Source organism: Telopea speciosissima, chromosome 8 (assembly GCF_018873765.1).
Source record: "Telopea speciosissima isolate NSW1024214 ecotype Mountain lineage chromosome 8, Tspe_v1, whole genome shotgun sequence".
NCBI classification, from domain to species: domain Eukaryota; kingdom Viridiplantae; phylum Streptophyta; class Magnoliopsida; order Proteales; family Proteaceae; genus Telopea; species Telopea speciosissima.
The window spans coordinates 63,573,355-63,598,944 of NC_057923.1; the positions used below are offsets into that span (position 1 = coordinate 63,573,355).

Below are 25,590 nucleotides of genomic sequence, written 5' to 3' on the forward strand. Positions count from 1 at the left end.
TCGTTCTTGAAGAGAAGATTGTTAAAGAAAACAATCCTTATTCTTATTGAATTGGCCTGCTCTGGGACATTTGAACCTCCAACTAGCATGACCAAAACCTGATGCCTTATAATCATTTGATTATTGAATTTTATTTCAATTTAATTGGGATTCCCTTATATTTAGTTTTTTAGTTTGTAGTTTAGAAAATATTTTATTTGTATGAAAACGAGAGAGTTTTATTTGTATAGGCAGAGGGGTCCAATATGTAACTTGTAGTCATATATCATGAAACTTATAGTTAATAAAGTGTTTATGCAATATGTAACATGTACCATGTCAGTATGTCACATTTATCACATATGTTATTGATAATTATGAAATGCTTTCCAGTATTATGTCTTTCATTTTTAATGCATAGTTTAGTTTTGTTTTAATTGACTTGTATGTTCTAGTATTAAATTATGTGTAGAATGGGCTATTATTAGAGAAAGTATACAACAAGATATGGCGTATACTAGCAAGTAGCAACCATAGTTGTCACGGTGATGCAGATAAATCACCTAAAGGGCTTATTTGATTGGAAATCAGCTTTGTGATGGATTATGTAAGTGTTGGGCCTTTGATCCCATGAGTTTTCTTTGTAATGAGCCACTTTAATGGGCCTAAAATATGGGTAGAAAGTGAAAAAATGGGATTTATGTCATTAGTTTAGTTAGAGTCCTGTTTTGAGTCAATTTCTTTCATTATTTTAGTTTTTTTTTTTGTGAATAAATAATTCATTACCAAAATCCCGTATGGGAGGAAAAGAGGGGGGCGGGGGAAGGATACACAGTGAAAGAGAGAGGGGGGGGGGGACTATACAAAACCACAAGCCTTAAGAAGCTGGGCTGTGAGACTGAAAAAGAAAAACATCTAGGGCCAAGAAAACAACAATGAGCCTGTTCCTTGGGGAATCACAAAGGGAACCATGAGGGAGCATGTGAAGTCTGGAGCTGACATCAAACGAGATGGCCTTCCAAATCATGTCGAAAGAGCGAGAGTTGGAGGTCTATCTTCGGAGATTCCTCTCCATCCAAATGTGTGAGATAACAGCCCCAAACACCAGTCTGCCAGTGATATCACAGATAGTTTTGCCTGAAAAATTCATATCCAATTAGTACCACTCCCAAGCGAAGGGTAGAGGTCTCCTATTGTGGGGACAAATAGTAGCTAAGGCTTTCCTCCAAATGTTACAGGCAAAAGGGTAGGAAAAAATAGGTGATTGACGTCTTCAATGCCATTCCAGCAAAGGGTACAGAAGGTGTGACGGGAATGTGGCGGTGTAAGAGAAAGGCTTGGGTGGTAAGACAATTGTATAGGGTTCTCCAAACATTAAAGCTATGGTGAGGGATATGGCCTTTGAACCATAAGAGATTGCGCCAGGGGACTAAGGGAGCACGAGAGTTGACAAGGTCCCAAGTTGATCTAGTACTGAAGAGGCCATTAGGGGAGGGGGTCCAGATGACTTTGTCCGAGCGGGAGGGATGTGGGGGTGGGAGTGGGGGAGGGGGGGAGAGAGGCCCAGACCTAGGTGAGCCATTGGGGAAACAGGGATGGGGGGGGGGACTAAGTAGTACCTTGGGAGATGATAGAGGATAGCAGGGCAGATTTAGGAATACATGGGGAGGAGAATGAATGGGCAACCTATAGAGTTGAAAAGAACTTCAGAGGGGTGCCAGGGATCAAGCCAAAGGGAGGTGGAGGTCCCATCAACGATCACAAAGGAAGTGTCTCTAAGGGCTAAGGGGTGGAGGAGAAGGATTTTGCGCCATACCCATCCTAATCAGTTGATCTTACCTTATTAGTTTAAGATTGGGTTAGGCCTTTGCTATTTAGTAGTTGAGTCTGTTTTTGAGTCTTCTGTATAAGTTTGTATGGGGCTACAACCTTGTACAAAAATTTGAATAATGAGATTGAGAAAAAAAAAAAATATAGCTTTGTGCTTTGCTCTGTGAGAACTAAAAAGTATGGTGAGATGCCATGTGTGAGAGGTTGTGAGTGAGAGACTCGAGTCTGAGAGAGGGTACCCTATCTTCTTCTTCCCTTGTATTAAGAAGGTTGCTAAGGAAGTCCTAGGGGTTTCCAAGGGTATGCGTCTGGGCCCTAGAGAGACTTGGTGGTGGGATGACGAGGTCCATGCAGCCATTAAGACTAAAAAAGATCATTTTAAGACCTGGCAAAGGACAAACGAGGCAAAGGATAAAGCAAGATATTATGTAGCCAGAAAAGAAGCACGGAAGATTTTGGGGAAAGCATGGGCAAAGAAATATGATGACCTTTATGAAAAACTTAATACAAAGGAAGGGGAAAATGCAATCTATCAAATAGCTAAAATAAGAGAAAGGAAGAGCAAAGATTTGGACCATGTCAGATGCATTAAGAACGAGGATGGTAGAGTACTAATACGGGATGCGGACATTTTGGAGAGATGGGGTGAATATTTTTACAATCTACTAAATGGAGCTACCTCGCCTGATAGGATGGATTCAGAAGTGGATAGGATTATAAGAATAGTCTTAAAGCCAACACATGTCATGGACTTCTACAACAAGTTGGTGAGGCCGAAGTTAAAGAAGCCCTACGAAAGATGAAGGTAGGCAAAACACCGGGACCGGATGAGAACCCAATTGAAGTGTGGAAGAGCTTAGGAGTACGGGGGGTATCTTGGCTAACCAAGCTGTTTAACAGGATTTTGAGTACAAGGAAGATGCCAGATGATTGGAGGAGAAGCACTGTAGTTCCAATTTATAAGAACAAAGGTGATATCCAGAACTGCAATAACTATAAAGGCATTAAACTAATGAGTCATACCATGAAACTATGGGATAAAATCATTGTCACCTTTATTGACTATTACAGTCATACTACTTGGGTTTACTTGATGGACAATAAGAGTGTTGTTCTTACCTGTTTTACTCTATTTCATAAGATGGTTCAAACTCAATTTGATGCCAAGGTGAAGATTTTACGGTCTGACAACGGCAAGGAATACATGGATGGTACCTTTCGCACCTTTTTGGATTCTCATAGTATTATTCATCAGACATCCTGCGTGGATACTCCTGCTCAGAATGGCGTTGCTGAACAAAAGAATAGGCACTTGTTGGAGGTAGCTCGGTCTCTAGGATGAATTCGCTGAACAAATATGTAACAACTCCAAATAATTAGCGGTATTTGGCAGTTAGAAACAACTGATAAACCATTTCTTCATCTAGAATACTCGTTATAACTTATAACATTGATTAGCTAACTTGAAACCCTTAGTTTTTTGGATGGTCCAGTGTTATGATTTGCACCTATGCTACAGTTTGACCAAAAAGCCTCAACCTAAGGAGAGGGCAACAAGCTGTAAATCCGTGCCCGTCTCAAGTCCACCAAATCATCCCTCTGCTGCCTCCTTGAAACCAAAGTGCTCGAGCAAAATTCTTCCCGCATCGCCCACTCCCTTGCCCCCTCTTGGTCTTTCCTTTCCAACTATAACCACTCCCCCAATGGCCGAATTTGGGTTCTCTGGGATCCTTCCAAATTCCAAATCTCGGTCTCCTCCTCCTCTTCCCAACTTCTCCATCTTAGCATTTCAGATCACCATCACAACCACCTTTTTTTCTTCACCATGGTTTATGCCCTCAACCGTCACCCTGATAGGATCCCCCTCTGGGAGACTGGAACGACATTCGATCCATCTCTTCTTCTGTCGGTTCCTCTCCCTGGGGCATTGGAGGTGACTTCAATGTCGTCCTTTTTAGCCACGAAAAATTGGGTGGTTCCCCTATAGATCACCAAGCAGTTACAGCCTTCAACTCCTGTCTGGAGGACTCTGAGCTTAGCGACCTCAGACGGTCAGGTGCTGATCTCTCCTGGCACAACAAGCGCTCTGGCCCTGACAGAGTTGCCTGCAAGCTCGACAGAGTCCTTGTCAATGATGCTTGGCTTTACTCTCTTCCTTTCTCCTATGCCTTCTTTGACCTTCCTGGTCTCTCTGACCACTCCCCCATTTCTCTCTTTGTCCTTCCCTCTCTTTCTTTTGGCCCTAAACCCTTTAAGTTCTTTGACATGTGGTCCTCTCACCCGGGCTTCCTTCCCATTGTCCAAGCAGCTTGGAACATCCCAGTCCAATCCTTCTCCTCTCCCCTCCTCGCCTTTTCCAAAAAACTCAAAAATGTCAAGGTGGCTCTCAAAGCCTGGAATTCCTCCACCTTCGGCATTATTTCTTCTCGTGTTTCCTCTTGTCGAGACACCCTCTCCTCCATCTAGCTCCGTCTCCAGTCTGACCCCCTCAACCCCTCCCTTGCTGAAGAGGAAACCATTGCTGCTTCCGAGCTTGCCTCCTCTCTCTTCCAAGAAGAAAGCTTCCTTAAGCAGAAATCCAGGATCAAATGGCTTAAGCTCGGCGACTCAAACACCGCCTTCTTCCACCGCTCCCTCAAAGCCCGCTCTAACTCCAACTCCATCCTCTCTCTTACCTCCTCTGATGGATCTCTCCTCTCCTCTGTTGATGCCATCAAAGTTGAGGCCGTGAACCATTTCATCGGTATCTTTTGCCCTCCCTCCCACACCCACTCCCCCCTTCCCGATGATCTTATCAAAAAATTCCTCCCCCCCCCATCTCCTCAACTCCCTCAGCTCCATCCCCTCTGACTCCGAAATCTTCTCCGTTGTTCGCTCCCACAAGGCTAACAAAGCTTCAGGGCCTCTTCAACCCTCACCAGATTCATTACATCAACCACACCTTCCTCTGTCTCATCCCCAAATTCCCTGGAGCTTCGTCCATGTCTGACTTCAGACCCATCTCCCTTTGTAACCGTCTCTACAAATTCATATCTAAAATCCTTGCCAACCGGCTCAGCCTTGTCATCGACTCCCTTGTCAGCCCCAACCAGTCTGCCTTATTGCTGGGAGAAGCATCTCGGATAATATCATCCTTTGCCAGGAAATTGTCCGCGGCTTCGACTGCAAGTCCCACTCTCCGTCTGCCCTTTTGAAAATCGACATTCACAAGGCTTTTGACTCCATCCATTGGAACTTCATCTCCCAAGTCCTCCTCAAAATGTCCTTCCCCCCCCCCCCATTTTTGTCAACTGGAGCCACTCTTGCATCCCCACCCCCTGTTTCTCGGTCCTCTTGAATGGCAGTCCTGCTGGGTTCTTCCCTTCCTCTGTTGGTATCCGGCAGGGTTGCCCCCTCTCCCCCTTTCTCTTTTGCTTGTCCCTCGAGGTTCTCTCCCGCAGTATCCAATCCAAAACTGACCTCCACCTCATCTCCCCCATCCCTAAATGTAAGCCCACAAACCTGACTCACCTTGCCTTTGCTGATGATCTTATGATCTTCTCCAAGGCCGACCCTCTCTCCATTGAGTCCATCATGTCTTCCCTCCACCTTGTCCAAGGCCTTTCAGAACTTCGCATCAACCTGGCTAAGTCCCAAATCTTCCTTGCCGAAGTTCCTGACACCACCAAAGCTGCCCTTTCCTCCCTCACAGGTTTTACCATCGGCACCCTCCCAGTCCGCTACCTTGGCCTTCCCTTTATCCTTGCCAGACTGTCTGCCCACTACTGCTCCCCCATCTTGGACCTTCTTCGCAAGTGGTTGCAGCTTTGGAAAGCCAAACTCTTATCCTACGCTGGTCGTCTCGAGCTGATCAGATCGGTGCTTCAGTCCTGCTATATTTATTGGAGCGGTATTTTTGGTCTTCCAAAGGCTACCATCAAAGCGGCGGAATCTATTATGTGTGCCTTCCTTTGGAAAGGTGTTGACTCTGCCAGGTTTCTCCACCCTATGAGCTGGGCTTCCCTTTGTGTCCCTAAATCTGAAGGAGGCCTCGGGCTTAGGAGGATAAAAGATGTCAACATTGCTGGTTCCATCAAGCTCATATGGAAGATCCTCACCAACAAATCGTCCATCTGGACTTCTTGGGTGTATACTAGACCCCTGCGCAGTGACTCTATTTGGTCTGTTAGCCCTCGGGCTGATTCTTCTTGGGTTTGGCGCAGAATTCTTCAGGTGAGGCTGCTAGCCAGAGATGCCATTTCGAGCAGGATTGATGATGGTTCGACTACCTTGCTTTGGCTTGACAAGTGGCACCCTTCTGGTGTTCTTTCTTCCATTGTCAGCCCCAGAGATATTTACTCCTCCGGATTGGACAGATCTGCCCCTATTGCCGCTATCATCTCCAGTGGCTCGTGGTCCCCTCCCCTCTCCCCTCCTCCCCTTGCCGACCTCTGGAGCTCCCATCCCCCCTGGGCATAGAGGCAGAGGCGACACCATCTTATGGCTTCCTTTCCCATTGGGCAGATTCAGCTCTCACTCCACTTGGGATTTGGTTAGGCATAGAGGGACCCCTTGTCCTTGGTACAGAGTTGTTTGGTTTCGTGGCCACATTCCTCGGCATAGCCTCAATGCTTGGCGTGCCCTTGCAAGCTGTCTTCCTACCCAAGCCTTTCTTCTTCATCTGCATATTCAGGTCCCCTCCAGCTGCTGTCTCTGTTGGAATGGGACTGAAGACGTCAATCACCTATTTTTCACTTGCCCATTTGCCTCCTCCATATAGACCCGAGTTCTTCGCCATTGCTGGCCTGGTCGGCGCACTCCTCTTCTTCTCAGCAGGGAATGGATTTGGATCGACATGACATACGGAGGGAAGTCAATTTGCGACTCGGCTGGCAAGATCGCCTTTTGTGCCACTATCTCCCACATTTGGATGGAACGAAACCTCAGAAGATGGACATCCAACTCCCGCTCCTTAGACATGATTTGGAAGGCCATCTTTTTTTATGTTTCATCTAAAGTTAGATCCCTCCCCCTCAAGGATGTTAAGGATTCTCCAAGGAACAGGCTCATTGTTGTCTCCTGGGGTCTCCCTTCTTCCATTTTGCGCCCTAACTAGTCTCTAGTTTCGGCTTTTTTTCCCTTGGGCTTGTATATTCCTTCTTTTTTTTTCCTAATATATTTTTATTCATCCAAAAAAAAAGAAAGGAGAGGGCAACAATCTCAGGATGTTAGAGGTGATTCCTCATCCTTCGGAGTCATTACCATAAATTTGTGACAAACCTTCACAGATTTAATCATGCAGTTACTTCATCTCTTTCAACATCTTGGTGTGGAAAATCATAGTCATATAAACCTCTGGACTTGTCTTTTCACATTCTTCAAGTTCCCTATCATGAAAGTTAATTTTTTGAGCATGGGACACCCGCACGTGTTGTTTAAGAAATTTATTTGCACCATAGCTGACGCTATAGTTGTTCCTTGATGTTGAATTGTTGAGTAATTGGCCTTCACATTGAATTAAATGATTTGTATGTGTTTGTTTCTCCAACAGGTATGCTTCAAAGGAAAGTGATACTTGGATACGGGCCCTGGTGAAAGATCTCATGATTGAGGCTGGTTCAGGTCTCATCATTCTTGAACCAGTTGACATTTCTGGTGGATATACTTCCGTAAAAGAGAAGACAAATATATCTATGATATCGACAGATGTATGCATCCACCTTTCATTGAGTGTAATTTCCCTTGTCCTTAACCTGCAAAATCAGGCAGCTGCAGCGCTACAGTTTGGAAATGCAGATGCACTGGCTTCTTGCACCAATTTTGATCGGCTTTGGGTGTCCCCAAAAGGTAACTCAACCTTGTTACAAAATATTGAAATTTTACTTTAAGCTCAAAGTGCCCCTCAGTTTTGTAGTGCTAGCTATATTCGTATGGTGGTAATCCGTAGCCGCATCAATTTGTTTGGCAAGTTTCATCGAGTCCTAATTTCACTAATTGGGTTGTGCAATCTGGTGCTGCAGGAAATGGGCCTGATTTCAACCTTTCCTTTTGGAGGCCCCGAGCTCCCTCAAACTATGTTATATTTGGTGATTGTGTAACGTCAAGGTAGAACTGAAACTTCTAGGGGTTGAGACAACTAATCATTTCCCTTTTTACGTTCAATTTTGCCATAATGACCCTCTTTTCCGTACATATTTCAAGAGTCATGACCTATTCAGACTTTAAATTCTCCTTCATATTTCCTTGTAAATTTTTATGTTAATGGTTTATAATTCCTAACAGCATTTTTTTCCTTAGTCACATTTAATGTAGCGGCATATAGGATTCAAACATCATTAAGTCCTTTGATCTCTAAGGCTGAATCAAAGAAAAGAGAGGAATTCTAGAGCAAAGGTAATGTAGTACTTTAATTGAATCAACAAAACAGTACCAAGACATGATCTTTTCACAAAGAATAATTCAGAATATAGGGGTCACTCTTAGCAGTTCTAGGAGAAGGGTACTTTGGTAATAAACCAACAAAAAAGAACAGAAAAAAGGGTTTTCAACCTATATTGAATTCTGTTATGAAATAGGAATTAAACAGAACCTGAAATCAGTATTTCAATTAAGAGTAAACATCTTGTACACCTCCGGAGGTTTGTTGACCTATCATGTAGCCCCCAAAAAGGCTAGAAACACTTGTAGATCTTCAGAAAATACTCAAACAGCAGCGGAGTAAAGATGAGTAATGCTCCTTACCCAAAAACGATGCAAATGGACCATAAAAAATGACCAAACAAGGCTCTATTGAAGAGCAGGTGCCAAACAAGAACTCTAGCTGGCGGAAATTCTGGGCAGAACAGCCAAACCTAGATGCAATGGGAATGAATGGGTGCTTGCAGAAGGTTAAAGAGAAGCAGAGGAGATCAAAGAGGACCCCCAAACGAAACTAGAGCACCAAGAAGCACTCCATTTGGATTCCAAACGAGAGAGAAACAAGCTGGAGAAGATGACCTAACCAGTCCTTCGAACAGCAGCAGAAAACAGGTGAATGAAACCCTTCTTCACAGTCCAAACTTCCTTCAAACACTTGCAAACAGCAGGATCAATGCTTTGATACCATTTTAGCTTTTAGAGTGGAAGAAGAAGAAGAGAAGAAACTTCAAAAGAGCAGCCACGGTTTTGGTTTGGTGTGTTATGTCTCGAAACAAGAGACTAACATGCTTATATTGAAAAGAATATATAATTACACACAGGCCCTTGGCCTCATACAAATGACACTAAGAATACATAAAAGAGGGGTTATGTACATATATACCCCTGATACAGCTATTCTTAACACCATGATCTCTGTAGGATACAAACAGAGCAATGATGACCACACATTGTTCATCAAGCGTCGCAGAGATAAGATCACTCTTCTTATTGTCTATGTCGACAACATAGTTGTGACTGGTAATGATGCTGATGAAGTTTCTAGACTAAAACTTTTCTTGGGACGAGAATTTGAAATAAAGGATCTTGAACAGCTAAGGTACTTCCTTCGGATTGAAGTTGCTCGTCCTTCCAAAGGCATATTTCTCTCCCGAAGGAAGTATGTTCTAGACCTGCTTTCAGAGAATGGTTTGTTGGGTTGTCGTCCTTGTGATACTCCTTTGGGAGCCAATACTCGTCTGCAAGAGAAAGATGGTACTCCCGTTGATAAGGGCCGTTATCAACGGTTGGTGGGAAAATTGATTTATCTCGCTCACACAAGACCAGACATTGCATTTGTGGTAAGCCTTGTCAGTAAGTTCATGCATGATCCCTACTCCAATCATATGGATGTTGTTCTTCGTATTCTCCACTACTTGAAGTCAGCTCCAGGAAAAGGAATTCTCTTGTCCCCGCATGATCATCTTCGTATTGAAGCTTACACAAATGCGGACTGGGGTGGTAATCCTGATCAAAAATCTACTTCCGGGTATTGCATGTTTGTTGGAGGTAATCTTGTCACATGGCGTAGTAAAAAACAGAATGTAGTGGCAAGATCTAGTGCTGAAGTAGAGTTCCGTGCTCTGGCTCAAGGAATCTGTGAGTTCTTGTGGCTTCAAAGTTTATTCCAAGATCTTAGTGGTTCTGTTCATCGTCCAAAGGTGTTATACTGTGACAACAAAGAAACAATCAGCATTGCCCACAATCCAGTACAACATGACCGTATCAAGCATGTGGAGATTGACAAACACTTAATCAAGGAAAAGTTGAAAAGTGGACAGATTTGTATACCTTTTGTGAAGTCAAGTGATCAACTTGCTGATGTCTTCACTAAAGGATTGAGTAGAAAGATGTTTCATCCTAATTTGGTCAAGTTGGGCATGTGTGATATCTATGCACCAACTTGAGGGGGAGTGTTGAGTGGTCAAACCCGAAAGGGTATATTTGTCTTTTATATTCTTAAGTTGTTTAGTCGGCTATGTGGGTTTTAGTCCCACATCGCCTATTTGTAATTCTGTCCTCTCTTTTCAATATTATAAATAGAAGAGCTTGGGGTGATCATTACTCAAGCATTACATCCCATCATGTTTTGTTAACAGTCATATCAATCCAAATCCACTCTCTAGAGAAAGGAAGGATTCTTCTAGATGTTGCCCAGCATTTGGACAAGATTCCTTTCCAAATGGCAGATGAAGTAGGGCACCCAAAGAAGAGATGGTCTGAGTCTTCAACATTGTTCCAACAAAGGCAACAAGTAGGGGAGACAGATGGTGATTGTGAAGAAAGGCCTAAGTAGAGAGAGAACTAGTGAAGATCCTCCAGGTCCTGAAGCAGTGGCGAGGGATGTGATACTTGAACCAAAGGAGATTCCTCCAATGAACCAAAGGGCCTTTCTGACGGACTAAATTCCAAGCTGCTTTAGAGTAAAAGGAGGTAGAATTGTTTGACGACCAAGAAACACAATCACCTCTGCCCACTGGTCTTCTGGAGATGGAATGAAGATCATTCCAAATAAGATTAAGCACAGGGATAGAAGAAAGGGGGGAGACCAGCCAGCCTGATCAAGGATATCGGCAACTAAAGAGAGCTTATGAAGGGCAGAAGCAGAAATGATTCTGGGAGTGACTAAGTGAAGGAGGATCCCTTTTGGGTGCCAGTGGTCCAGCCAAAGAAAAGAAGAGAGTCCATCCCCAATCTGAGAGCAAATGGATTGAAGCACCAATTGGCGGGTAGCAAGGATCTTGTTCCAAACCCAAGAAGCATCTGACAAGGCTGAAGCAGTCCAAATAGAATCCTAACGGAGAGGCCCCGAGTAAATCCAATCAACCTAGATGCTTTTCTTTTTTTTAACAATCTTCCAGATTAGCTTGATGATGCTAGCAATGTTCACATCTTTGATCCTTCTGATTCCCAAACCACCTTCCTTCTCAGGCAAGCACACAGCAGCCCAACTTAGAGGATGAAGAAATCTAGAAGAATCATTGTCCTTCCCAAGGAAAGAAGCCAGGAGAGATTCCAATGACTTGATAGTAGATTGCGGGAGACCATAGATACCAGACCAGTAGATATAAGAAGCTTCCAATACTGATTTGATAAGAACCGGTCTGCCTGCATAAGATAGTAACTTGCCTTTCCACAACTAAAGTCTTTTCCGAATAAGATCCAACATCGGGGTGCAATGGTGAGCTGAGAGCCTGGCAGGAATCAGAGGAAGCCCCAAGTATTTGACTGGCAGTTATCCCTCAAGGAAACCCAATTTGTCAAGGAAAGCATTTTTGTCCATCTCAGAGACACCAGCAAAAAATAAGAGACTTAGTTGGATTGATGCGGAGGCCTAAAAGCTCATGGCAGTGCTGGAGACAAAGCAAAATGGCAAGCGAAGTAATGGAGGGCTTAGAAAAAATCATAAAATCATCTGCAAAAGCTAAATGAGTCAGCTTGGGGGCTTTACACTTGGGCAAAGGGGGGATGAGCTGCTGATCAGTACAAATTTGGATTTCCCTAGAGAGAACCTCCAAAGCCAAAGCGAACAAATACGGGGAAAGAGGGCAGCCTTGACGAATTCCCACCGAAGCACTAAAGTAACCTGCCGGGCTACCATTAACCAAAACAGAGAACATTGGGGAGGAAATGCAAGAGTGAATCCAGTTGACAAAGACCAAAGGAAACCCCATCTTGATCATCACTTGGATTATAAAACCCCATCTTAGGGAATCAAAAGGCTAAGTACCAAGTTTCAAACCCATACTAGGTCTAAAATCCACTGAAACCAAGTTTCGAGTTGAAAAAAAAAATGCACCAACTCGACCGAGATCTCGGTTTTTCCCAGGGTCGAGTTCCGAGTTTTAGTACCTTGCTCATTTCTCCTAGTCATGTTCATACATGAGACCAACTTGCAAATTTGTTTGCAAAGTCTTTGGGGAGTGCTAGAGTGGATTACATTTGTAACAAGCTGGGATGATCAATATCTATGCTCCAGCTTGAGGGGGAGTGTTAGTAGAAATTGTTTTAGTGTCTCGGTTCTAGTCAAGGGTAGTTTGGGTATTATGTTTTATTTGTTTCTTTCTTATTTCCCTATTGTGTCCTTTAAGTGAATATATATTGAATGAAGTGGGAGTTCCAACATTAAGAGGAAAACTCCCAAGGGTTACACAAACGCATCGGTTCTCACTGCTCTCCCTTTCTTCTCTTCCTCTCTTCTTCTTTTCTCTTTTATTATTACTTACAACACAGAAGGGGTTTCTTTATCAAACACATGAGATCTTCAATGAAGAAGAGAGCAGCAAAAAAGCAGCAACTTTATTTATCAAATTCGTGTACAATATTAGGCTCCTTTACAAATTTATTTAGAAAATTAAAAAACAGACTCTGATAGTAAAAAGGAAAGACGTAATCCAATCCTTAATTAATAAGGTAACCTAAATTGACTCAAAACAGAGCTGGACTTATTGAATCCTAATCCAACCTAACTAAGACACTTAATTGCAATTAAAATATAGAAATAAAGTCACCATATGTGTCTAGTGAAAAGGATCTAATTACTTATTTTCTATGATGAGAGAAAGCTGTCCTCACCTTACCATGTCCTCCTACGCCTCCTGAACTAGCTCTTGAGCATACAACAAGTCAATCCTCCATCTCCATCTAATGATGATCTTCTTATTGCTGTTCGAAAGGGAGTTAGATCCTGTACCCAACACCACATTTCTAACTTTGTTAGTTTGTTTCCTATGAATCACTATCTTTTTCCTATCGGACTTTGTCTCTTCGTTATCCTTTGTGTCTATCCCACAAGGCTAGAAAGAAGCTATCTTAGACCCAAAATGGAAGAATGTCATGATAGAGAAAATGCAGACCTTGAAGAAAAATGATACTTGGGAGTTTGTTCCATGTCCTGAAGGAAAAAAACCAGTTGGATGCAAGTAGGTATTCACTGTGAAACAGAATGTAGATGGGACCATTACACGAGATAAGGCAAGACTGATTGCTAAGCGATTCACTCAGACCTATGGCATTAATTACTAGGATACTTTTGTCCTTGTTGCAAAGATGAATTCTCTTTGAGCTCTGTCATCGTGTTCTGCAAATCTTGGATGGAATATTCCGCAACTGGATGTAAAGAATGCATTTCTTAATGGTGATCTCGAAGAAGAAGTTTACATGGACATCCCTCACGGTTTTAACTCATCAACTACAACTGGCAAAGCATGTAGACTCAGGATATCACTCTATGGTCTGAAACAGTCTCTGTGTGCTTGGTTTGGCAGGTTTTAGAAAGCTATGCAGAAGTTTGGATACAACCAAAGTCATGCCGACCATTACACAAGGATGGCAAGGTCATAGCTCTTATTATCTATGTGAATGATGTGGTGATCACCGGTGATGATGAGGCAAAAATCTCTCTTTTAAAGGCTCATTTGGTAGCTGAATTTGAGCCTAAGGACTTAGGACAACTCAAATACTTTCTAGGGGTTAAAGTAGCCTGATCTAAAAACCTCAGCATTAGAAAGTTGAAAATTGCACCTACCGCCGAAAATCCAGTTTTTGTTCTTGAACTGGGGGTTGACTTTTTTTCCTTTTGGAATTTTATTTTTTAACTATTTTTATTAGATTCAAATTGGGGGTATTTGCTTATTTATGAATAAAATATCTTAAGTAAATGAAATACAAAATCATTTACTTAAAGGATATTGGGCTTAAATAAGTGTCTGTCCTGGTTTCTGGCATAAATAAGTGTCTGTATACCAAGGTTGGCATAGCTAGGTGTCTGTATACATAGATTTCCCACCGAGATCTCAGATCTCGAGATCTGACACTCATATAAAGGAGTTTGGGTCGAGATTGTTGAGATCTCGAGTTGTTGCACTTTTTTGTTTCGTGTGCCATCTCATCTCGACCCTAGGAAAAAACAAGATCTCGCTTGAGATCTCGCGAGTTTTAGTTCTATGAGTAGGATTTTGCAATGCAAATTGATGTATCGATAAAAACTTTATTTTAATTTGTTGGTGCCAAATTAAATTGGACTGCAAATTAACAGTGAAAAACTTGTTCCTGAGAAGAATCATTCTGGGAACATTGGACTCAACAAGTGTATGGTCAAAGACCTCACAGATGCCTCTGGACAAATGTGCTCAGTTTGAACTGACTTCATTCCATTTGCAGTTTTAATTTTTTTTTCAAACTGTTTGGTTGTGGCCTCACCCTTGTCTTCCATGTGCTCCATAAGTGAAAGCGGTTTCTCAATATTTCCTCAAGGCAAAGAACTAGCATTATTAAATCTATCTTTCTTTCCGAAACTGTATAAATTTTCAGATGCAGATTTTTAGTACACTATTACATGTGGAGTTGTCAATGTAATGTGAAAGTTCACAATTGCATAAATCTTTTTGCTAAAAATTTTCATTTTTTGAATGCAAATGATAGACTACATTTAATTCTTATTAATAATGAATGTTTCAATTCTATCAAGTATCAACTTGGTTGCTTACATAGAAATCGCATTTAGTTGTTATGTGTCATTTGTGATGCACCTTCTCGGTTGAGGAATCCATCAAATCCATATTATAGCTATATCCCTGTATCCTGAGATTTTAACTGTATGATGGATCTGACTTATAAACTTATTCCTGCATCCTAACCTAGGCCATGATGTTATGTGCTGGTCATGGATGTAACTGATGATTGATAAATAGAAAACATGTGCAATATCTTTTCTTTGCATTCAATATTCCACCTAAAGGCCAAATGGGAGGAATTAATATTCTTAGATTGCACTTCCATTTTCTTGGTTGTGAAGTTTAATTGTATATTCTTTTTAACTCAGTTGCATCTCTCAGGCCCATCCCTCCTTCACAAGCAGTCATGGCTGTTGGTAATACTTATGGGCGTGTACGGAAGCCTCTCAGTTTCAAATTCATTGGTTTGTTCTCTGATATTTATGGATTAGAAGTTGGAGCCCAATTTGATGACGTTGGCGATTGCTCACTTTGGTTGCCCATTGCACCACCAGGATATTCAACACTAGGGTGTGTAGCATACATGGGAAACGAACCACCACCAACTCACATTGTTTATTGCTTACGTTCTGATCTTGTGACTTCAACAGTATATTCAGAGTGCATTTTTAGTATTCCATCAAATCCAAGGTTTTCATCTGGATTTAGTATTTGGCGCCTTGATAATGTTGTTGGATCATTTTATGCCCATCCTGCTGCAGTGTGCCCTTCGGACAGTGGTTGTGACGTGGCTCATATGCTTTTAAGAAACTCAAACTGGTTTTGCTCTTCCTCAGAAAATTCTGTATCAGATGGCACTCGTAACCAAGACTATGGAGGTCTGCATGGAAGTAAGGAGAGTGCTAGTTCCTCTGGGTGGGACAATCTCAGACCAATTTCAAAAGCTAGTAGTTGTTATATGTCGACCCCACATTTTGAGAGAATTTTGTGGGACAAGGGTGGTGACCTTCGTCGAGCATTTTCGATATGGAGACCAATACCACGTCTTGGATATGCCATACTTGGTGACTGCATCACTGAAGGGTTAGATCAATTAAACTTGCTGCATCACTTTTATCAGATTTGTTAGTTACATTTTCTAATAAATTTTTGTCTGTCTTCATTACTTTCAGCTTAGAGCCACCTGCTCTGGGAATCATTTTTAAGAATGATAATCCTGAGATTTCTGCAAAGCCTGTGCAATTCACAAAAGTTGCCCATATAATGAGGAGAGGTCTTTATGAAGCTTTCTTTTGGTACCCAATTGCTCCCCCGGGTTACGCTTCTCTGGGATGCGTTGTATCAAGAACCGATGAACCGCCAGATATAAGTTCCTTTTGTTGCCCACGTATGGATCTTGTTAACCAAGCTAATATTCTAGAGGATCCCATTTCAAGATCTTCTGGTTCAAAGGGGTCTCATTGCTGGAGCATTTGGAAAGTTGAGAATCAGGTTAAGATAAGAAATTGCTGTATATATTTTTTATTCTCTCTTTCATGATATCATTTGGATACCATATTTCAACCCAATGAAAATGTCCTTACTTGCCTGGTTCAAAGGTCACATCCCTTGCCATAGCTTCCTTGCCTGGAGAACCCTTAACCTTTGCCTCCCAACCCAAGCCTTCCTCTCTCACCGAAGAATCCCTGTCCCTCTTTCTTGTATTTTCTGTTGGAATGGTTCCGAAGATATTGACCACCTTTTTTTAGCTTGCCCCTTTACCTCTACCATTTGAAAAAAGCCCTTCCGTTTATCTGGTCTCGCAGCAGGAGACACTTCCCCTTTGCTCGAGAGTGGCTCTGGCTGATCAATACTTTCCCTGGCTGCACTATCTGTGACACTATTGGCAAGCTTGTGTTTGGCGCAACTCTTTACCACATTTGGATGGAGAGGAACCTTAGGAGATGGACCTCCAACTCTCGCTCCTTTGACTTGATTTGGAAAGCCATCTTTTGGGATGTCTCATCTAAGCTTAGTTTTCTGCCTCATAAGGCGTTTTTGGATTCCCCAAGGAACAGGCATATTGTTGTATCCTGGGGTATAGATAGTGCTCTTTTACGTCCCCATACCCCCCCTTAGTTGGGTCTGGGATCTCTCTCCCCCCTCCCCCCCCTGTAAAAAAAAATGTCCTTACTAGCTGTCTAATATAATCTTTTGTGGCTCTCATGTATAGGCCTGCACTTTCCTTGCTCGCTCTGATCTGAAAAAACCATCTAGCCGTTTGGCTTACAATATAATTGGTGCAGTGAAACCAAAGACACGGGAGAACATAATTGCCGAAATGAAGCTGAGATGCTTCTCCTTGACTGTGCTAGACAGCATGTGTGGAATGGTAGGAATCTTAAAGAAAAATATATTCCATTCCTGGATTCAAAAGAAAGTTTTTTATTTTCAAAATTTGGACCTTTCCAGATGACACCACTGTTTGATACGACAATTACAAACATCAACCTTGCAACACAAGGTAGACTAGAGGCAATGAATGCAGTGCTGGTATCTTCAATTGCTGCATCAACATTCAACACACAACTGGAAGCATGGGAGCCGCTAGTGGAGTCGTTTGATGGAATATTCAAGTAATGTATCGTTGAGCTATAATTCTGGTTTTCTGTTCTTCATGGGATGTCAATATCTTTATATAAAGTCACCACTCACCAGAATTAACTTTTGGTTTTTAATTGTTCTGTTTTTGTAGGTTTGAAACATATAACAACAACTTAGATATATCAACGAGAAATGGAAAGCAAGTGCGTATTGCTGCGACAAGTATTGTAAATGTCAACATTAGTGCTGCAAATATTGAAACCCTTGCAGAAACTATTGTTTCATGGAGAAGACAAGCAGAATTTAAGCAGAAATCTGTAAAACTGTACGAGGTAAAATTTACCTGAACTTCCCTTTTTTATCATAGAGTTAGAGCAGTATGTTCAGATCCTACATATGTGCTTATTAATGGACTACCTTTGCAGGATGCTGGTGGCCATCTCAGACACACAGAAGATTCAGCTTTTTCAGCATTGGATGAAGATGATTTTCAGACCTTGGTTATAGAGAATAGGCTTGGATGTGATATTCATCTCAAGAAAGTTGAGCAAAATTCTGAAACTCTTGAGTTGCTACATCATGAAGACTACACTTCTTTATGGATGCCACCTCCAAGGTTTTCAGATAGGCTGAATGCTGCAGCTGAGTCTAGGGAAACACGCTGTTATGTTGCTTTACAGATATATGAGGCCAGGGTTGTAAACAATGAAAGTTTATTTATGAATTGCTTATGAACTTTTAATCATTATGACTGGACATGACCACATTCTACTTTTGCAGGGTCTACCTATTGTTGATGATGGAAATAGCCATAACTTCTTCTGTGCTTTACGCCTGGTTATTGATAGTCTAGAAACTGATCAGCATAAGCTTTTCCCTCAGAGTGCAAGGACTAAATGTGTGAAGCCTTCAATTTCCAAGAGTAGTGACCTGGATGTGGGCACTGCCATGTGGAATGAATTATTCTTATTTGAAGTTCCTCGGAAGGTATCTATGTTGTAATCTTTTTTTTCGTACATCCTCTACTGTCAGTATTTTCTTGGTAGGTTTTCTATCTTGTGAGCCACGGCTACCATAGTACTAAATCTCGCCGAAATCTTGGCGAGATTTCGTTAATTTCGTGAATTTCGGTATGGCCAAGTCTCGTGACTCTCGGTCGAAGGTTGAAATTTCGACCGAGAGCTCTCTAGTGAGTGAAATTTCGACCTTGGGTGCTTTTTTGTGCTTTCTTCTTCGATTTTCCGCCGCATCAACTCCGGAATCACTTGGGGAAAGATCATTGAAGCTTGTTAGCACATCATTGAAGTTTGCTCCACAATCTAGGATAGGTTACCTTCAGTATGTCGATGAGGCAATTTATATCGCTGCTGTTGAGGACTATACTCGTTTCTTCTCCCAGACTATGACGTGACATTCATTAGTCCTACTGTCAAAGGACAATGCACATGCTCCATCAGACCATGAGGGGGATTGATCCTGGACTGTGCAGTAATTATTATTAGTAGACACTTGTATTAGGTATTAAGAAGTGTGTTGACATTCAAATTATGTACTTGATTCTATGACTCATTGACTCTATGTTTGTATGATTTACATGTTTAACTTGCCTTATGTCTTCTAGTACTTAGACAATGTGTAGGTATACCTTAGGTTTCGACCGTATACTGCCAATCAATGGTGCAAATCCAAAACACCACTTTGGGTGACTATTTTTGCAATATGAAAAATTACATATGTTTATATAGCCTAAAACAAGGTTTCCATGAAGTATCAGGCCTTAATTTGACCTTAAACCCACCGAAACGGCCAACCGAAACTTCGCGCATGTAACAGATTAGAATGCTAAAACACTAGAGCTGAGAGGATGGAGAAGAAGAGAAGAGATGGAGAAGAGGGGAAGGAGCTATTAGAGACAATAGTTGAACTAACTAGTCCTCCCCCTCACTGTCTTTATTTATATTCAGATTACAAAGGTGGAATCCTAATCATATTAGGATCCACCAAACATAGAAACAATAGGAATTAGAAACTAGACTAAAACACAATAGAAATAGGAGTCAATTAGGAGGGAATCTCGAGTAGGATATTCCCTTCGACCCTAATTGCTCGATACACTTTAACTCTCCCTCTCAAGCTGGTGCGTATAAATCACCTAGACCCAACTTCGAACAACTCCTACGAAAAGCAGGACCAAACAGAGGCATGGTAAACATATCATCCAATTGATTGGTAATGGAAATAAATAGAGTAGAAATCAGCTTCTTCATGACAGCATTCTTAACAAAGTGACAATCAACTTCAATGTGCTTTGTCCTCTCATGAAACAGTGTATTACTGGCAATATAAATGGTGGATTGATTGTTACAAAATACCTGCATAGGCTGAGTAATAGGAAATCCTAACTCCTGAAGCAATGATTTTACCCACATCAACTCAGCAGTAGTATGTGCCATGGCCTGATACTCAGTTTCAGCATTAGACCTAGCAACAGTTGTTTGTTTCTTGCTTTTCCAAGTGACTAAGTTACTTCCCACAAAGGTGCAATAACCAGTCGTAGAGTGCCTATCACCTTCAACACCAGCCCAATCAGCATCAGAAAACCCAACCAGCTTAACATTTCGATTAGGTCGATAAATGAGACCTTTGTCAGCAGCACCTTTTAGGTATCGTAGCACACGACAAGCAGCATCCCAGTGAATCTTTTTTGGTGTTTGCATAAACAGACTTATAACTCCAACGGCAAAGGATATATCTGGTCGAGTAACAATCAGATAAATGAGTTTTCCAACTAGTCTCCTATACCGATGTACATCTGTAAAGTCTTCTCTCACTGGATCCAAGTTTTTGATGGGGATCCATGGGAGTATTGGTTGTTTTGGAAGCAAGCATTCCAGTTTCAGACAGGATATCAAGGACATATTTCCTTTGTGATAAGCTAATACCTTTATTGCTTCGCAAAACCTCAATGCCATGAAAATACGTGAGAACACCCAAGTCTTTCATGAAAGTGCTGATGAAGATAGGACTTAACTTGAGCAATACTAGAAGCGTCATTACCAGATATAATAATGTCATCTACATAAAAGTACCATTACAACCACCTTTGAACTCGAGCGACGAACAAAGACGGAATGGTCAAAGTAACACTGTGAGAACCCAAACCGAGTGACAATGGAGCTGAACCTTATTAAACCATGCTCTTGGAGATTGTTTCAACTCATAGTTGCCTTACAAAGTTTGCATACTTTGGCAGAATCGTCCCCCTGAGCAACATACCCCCGAGGTTGCTCCATATAAACCTCCTCCTGAAGATCACCATAAAGAAAAGCATTTTATGATATCCATCTGATATAGGGCCAATCTAAATTGACGGCCAAAGAAAAGCTGTGTGTGCTTACGAAACCTTATAGTGCTTATATAGAAACTGAATAGGAGAGAAGGAAGTAGGAAACTCTATCCAAAGTAGGATAGGTGTCCCACTTGACTAAAACTCCATACAAACTAGGAATAAGAGTTCTATTAAGACAAGACTATCCACCCTTGACAAGTAAAGAGATAAACAATAAAATAATGAGATGAAACAATCAAAACTAAACTAAGAAAGTAAATTCCGTATTCCTACCTTCTTCCCATATTGTAGGCCCATTAAAGTGGTCTATTAGATGGGAATGGTCTGACATGAATCCTTCACCCCCACCCCCCTCCTCCTCCTCCTTCCTTGTCTCTGGCAACCTCCATAGCCTCCACCTCCTCCGCCACTACCTCCATCCTTTCCCCCTCCCCCACCACCATCCCCAACGCCACTGGTTTTAAACCATGGACCTCCCTTTTCCCTCAGCCATCTCCTTCCTCCCCCACCGGTACCAACCTCCACTATGTCAAACCATCCTCTGAGAATGGTTTACCCTTCACCCACTGCCCCGACTCCCTCCTCATACTTGAAATCTCTAACTGGCAGTCTTGTTTGGTGGGTCATTTCCTTGGCCCTAGACCCCCTTTCAACATCGTTAAAGCTTCCCTTTCCAAGCAATGGAAATCTTCTAGTTCCCTAGATACTTTCCTTCTTGACAATGGGGTGTTCATCTTTCGTTTCTTCTCGGATGAGGCTAAGGCCTGAGCTCTTGATGGTGCTCCCTGGATGGTTGGCCCCAAACCTGTCACACCCCGGCCCGGTTTATAAGGGCCAAGCGTGACTGGATGTCTCAGACATCCAACCAGCCCACCAGGATCGCAAGTGTAGTACTCTATTCGCAATTTAATTCATAATAATCAGAATTTAAATGCAACGGAAGCAATTAAATAAGGCAATAAGACAGTAATAAAGAAGAACTAGTGATAACAGTTATATTTATATGAACATTTATGTACAAGAGAGTTACATTGTTTCACAAAAGGAGTAACTCAAAGGCCCAAAAAGACTATATACAATAATTACTACAAAAGTGTCATAACAAAGAGGAAGAAAGAGCCTAATCATTCTGGAGGATCAGGAGAACGCGCAGTCATCACTGGAACACGAAGCATCGTGCTCAACCAAGAGAGGAGTATCAACTCCATGAGCAGCAGGAGAGTCCTGAGTAGGAGGAATCCCCACAGAAACACTAGCAGCAATGAGAGGAGCTTCATCTGTAAGAAAAATAAGGATATCCACGGGGGTGAGCTCTCCACTGAGCCCAGTAAGGGAATGCATGCAAACAAACACAATAATCCATAATGCATGTTCTAATCTAGCATGCTCCTAACATGGATACTAAGTCTCATGAGGTATAAGTACTACTGTGATAGATGCTAACCTCGGTCCCGGAAACACATAACCAGACGTTGGTCACCCAAGCGAACCATTCTACCACGGTGAGGACCCGCCAGTTCAAGCATGACACCAGGCAGCCCAAACAGCAGACCCCCAAAGACCAACCCTACTGTTTATTCCCACAGCGGAGTACACACGCTAACATGGGACAGTGAATGGTACCCCGGCATACCCTTCGGCTGTACCACGGGTTATCCAACACCTCTTCCCCTGTTGGTAAGGGACGTAGTACTGGGTGATGATATACAACCTAGCCCAGTGCAATCTATTCATGATGGCAATGTATGGTTAGCTGAATTATAAAAGTACAGTACTTCACAATCAATAAATTCACAATAACAATAAATATCAATGCAATGCAAGATGCCAATGCAGCCTAGTTCATATGCAGATTCTAGTGCAATAAATACAAGTTAAGAAACTATATGCCTCTGAGTAGTTTTGATGATGCATGACATGGCAATCAGAACAACAGCAAATTATGATCATAAACACTCCAAAATTAAAGTCAAATTCCCTTACCTGTACAGTAGACTAGTCCTAGCCAAATACTTTCCAAAAGATCCAGTCAAGATAGAGAAAATACAGGAATTACAGCCTTAAATCACATACAAATAACATCCATTAGGTTCAAATAGAAGCTAAGGACAAACCCCAAAATACTAGGGCAGCAGGGGCACAAAAAGGAGCAGCCGGATTCTGGGGGATACAGGGTCGGATGTCCGGCCCTACGCCTGCAACTGCATGCGGCCCTGAGGCCGAATTGGGGGTTATGCTCCTAATGGTCAGATCTTGACATGCATGCCCTAAATTTCATGATCTAAGTCTATATTAAGGTGGGTCCAACTAACCTTATTAATTAATTTAAAAGCTTTAATGGCAGAAATCCATTTAGGCATGATTAGGCTTGAAGATTAGAGGAAGAGAAGGTGGAAAGAGCATGGATTCATGGCTTACCTTGGTACAACAGTGAGCAAAGATGAAGACAGCCCAAGTCTTGTGCAAATAAGTCTCCTATAGAGATTCCCAAGCTTCAATTTCAATTACCAAACCAAAGCCCCAATTATAGAGCTCCTTTCTTCCTTCTTTTCCTTCTCTTTTCTTCTTCTCTAAGGTTCCCAAACTGAATCGTTTTCTCTCTAAGTCTTTAGAGTTGTGAATAGTGATTTTTCGGAATAAGTTTTATATATATAGTGGACTATTTAAGGGCTGTTTGTTTAGTTAAGTTAAAAATCAGATTCTAAAATAGATCTTAATTAGAATTTCATACCTATAATCTTGTTTTAATTATATAATGATGTCATATGACATCAGGGATAATCCGAATACGGGTAAATGTTAGGAATAGGATTCCCCACTGGGGACGTGGGTCCCACAAAGGTAAATTGACCAAACTATCCCTATAACTCTAATTGGTCGTACATAACACTATAAAAATACATTTAAATTATACTTACATCGAATTTAATTAAGGCAGAGGTTCTGCATAGCCTCCAGGCAGCAAATCCGACACATGTAACTCCGGTGCGAGGTTCCACAGGGGTCCTCTGACTCCAGAAGAGCAAGCTGAGAGGAAGATTCCCTGGAATCCTGCATAGGGGTGTTGAGGCAATGACCTACAGCCTCAACAGATGCAGCCCATAGCATCGATGCCACCATAGACTCAGAGCTGGAACCTGAAATCACACAAGTTCCAAAAAGTTTAAATTTATTGCGGGTTTCACAAAACCAATCTTCTTCCGCCAATGGACCCCTCATCTCTTGCTGCACAAGGTCGACCTCAGTACTATTCCCTTGTGGATTACCCTCCCTGGCCTGCCTCTGCAATATCGGACCCAAGAATGCCTTAGTCACTTAGGTTCGGTCATCGGGTACCCGCTCTACATCGACGCTCGTACTCTCAAGATGGATCGCGTCTCTTTCGCTCGTTTATGCGTTGATGTTTTTGCTGATAGTCCTCTTACCTCTTCCACTACCATATTGGAAGATGATGGCTTCAGCTTTGTGCAACTTGTCAAGTTTAAGTGGATCCCCTCTCACTGCAGCCATTTTAAAACTTTTGGTCATCACACTAAGGATTGTCCAGCCACTGCTCCTCTGTCCCTTACTGCGCTCGGAGCTTCTCTAGCTACTACTGATGGGCTCACTCTTCCTCCGTCTCCTGAGTCTACCTTAACAACTTCGACTCCTCCTACGCTGGCTCAAGCCTCTCCCTCTCTCGACGCTCCTTCGCTGGTTCAAGCTTCCAGAGATGAGTCTCGCCTCAGATCTTCCTCGGTTCTTCCTGGTCCTTCTAGGTCCCCAAGACGAGGAAGATCTACTGCTCGTCGCCATCACAACCGCCATCGCCACCACAGTCGCCGACGCTTAGATCGTCTCGCTGCCAGTCCTCCTATGTCCACGGTAGAGACCTCGATCTCTGTTCCCGAGAACACCGTAGCCCTTGCTGCTCTGGCTCCTCCTCCGTTAGCTCCCCTGATGTCTAAACATCTCCTTTTGAGCCATGAAGACCTTATTGGACGAAGTACCTCTATGCTTGAAGATCCTTTTACTGCTTGTACGATTTTGCCTGAAACCACTGATCAGGCGCAGCTGCTGTCCTTGCAGACGCCTGATGAAGCTTGCTTTATGCTTGGAAGACATGATATGCCTTTCCCATCGCCTGATCTGTGGACTTGCTGGCTGCCCTGCCCTATGGCTCCTCCAGTCGCTGTCACCATCGAAGCCCAGGAGATCGTGGCCGCCAATTGCCATTCCCGTGCTAAGGCCTCGCTTCTTGCGAGAAGGTTTGATCCCCCTTTTCCTTTTTCTGATTGTTCTCCCCCCCCCCCCCCAATCCCTTTTATCCTCTCCCTTTCCTATTTTACCCCCCCTTCTACCTAATCCCCCCAACCACATGGACTCCTTCACGCTCTAAACCCCATCCCTTTTAATCCTCCGTTGGGCCCTCCTTCTTACACTTTTCTCCCCTACCTCCTCCGGGCCCACTCCTCAAGGCCACCCACCCCCTCCACCTCCTTCCCCTTCCCTTTACTCCCCTACCTTCATCGGGCCCATTCCTCAGGTTCACCCTCGCCCCACTACCGAGCCCAAATCCTTCTTCACTTATAACCTCATTATTATCCAACCTCCAGCCCATCTTTACCAAAAACACTACCCAAACCCTCCCACCCCCTTTACCACTCCTACCCTATCCAGATCCATTTCCGAACCTCTTATCCCTTCCCTATTGCCTACCCCCCTTGATCCCCACCCTTGATTTTTGTGTGTCCCCATCCCCCCCTTCCCTGGCCATCCAACCTTATCCGCTAAATTCCATCCCTTTCTTCCTGGTGCGGTTTTGTCTCTCCCCCTCGTCGGCCATTGTTAGCAGCCCGGCCATTGCTTACTCCCATAGGCGGTACAAGAGTACCCCCCTAAGAAATCCTTGCCCCTCTCCCTCTAGTTTCCCATATCAGCTGGTTTTGTTTGGAATGTCAGAGGTCTTAACTCCCTAGC

The 25,590-nt window shown here is 42.7% G+C and overlaps 1 protein-coding gene across 2 annotated transcripts in view; it reads left to right on the forward strand.

Moving 5' to 3' along the window:
* Positions 1 to 25,590, forward strand: part of LOC122672780 — a 254,565-nt gene that overhangs the window by 135,709 nt on the left and 93,266 nt on the right. For both annotated transcript variants that reach the window (XM_043870268.1, XM_043870269.1), the window contains 9 exons: positions 7,340 to 7,635; positions 7,809 to 7,893; positions 15,081 to 15,782; positions 15,872 to 16,190; positions 16,912 to 17,070; positions 17,151 to 17,314; positions 17,434 to 17,614; positions 17,708 to 17,977; positions 18,063 to 18,269. In XM_043870268.1, coding sequence (XP_043726203.1) covers positions 7,340 to 7,635; positions 7,809 to 7,893; positions 15,081 to 15,782; positions 15,872 to 16,190; positions 16,912 to 17,070; positions 17,151 to 17,314; positions 17,434 to 17,614; positions 17,708 to 17,977; positions 18,063 to 18,269 — 2,383 coding nt within the window. The remainder of the gene's footprint in view (positions 1 to 7,339; positions 7,636 to 7,808; positions 7,894 to 15,080; positions 15,783 to 15,871; positions 16,191 to 16,911; positions 17,071 to 17,150; positions 17,315 to 17,433; positions 17,615 to 17,707; positions 17,978 to 18,062; positions 18,270 to 25,590) is intronic.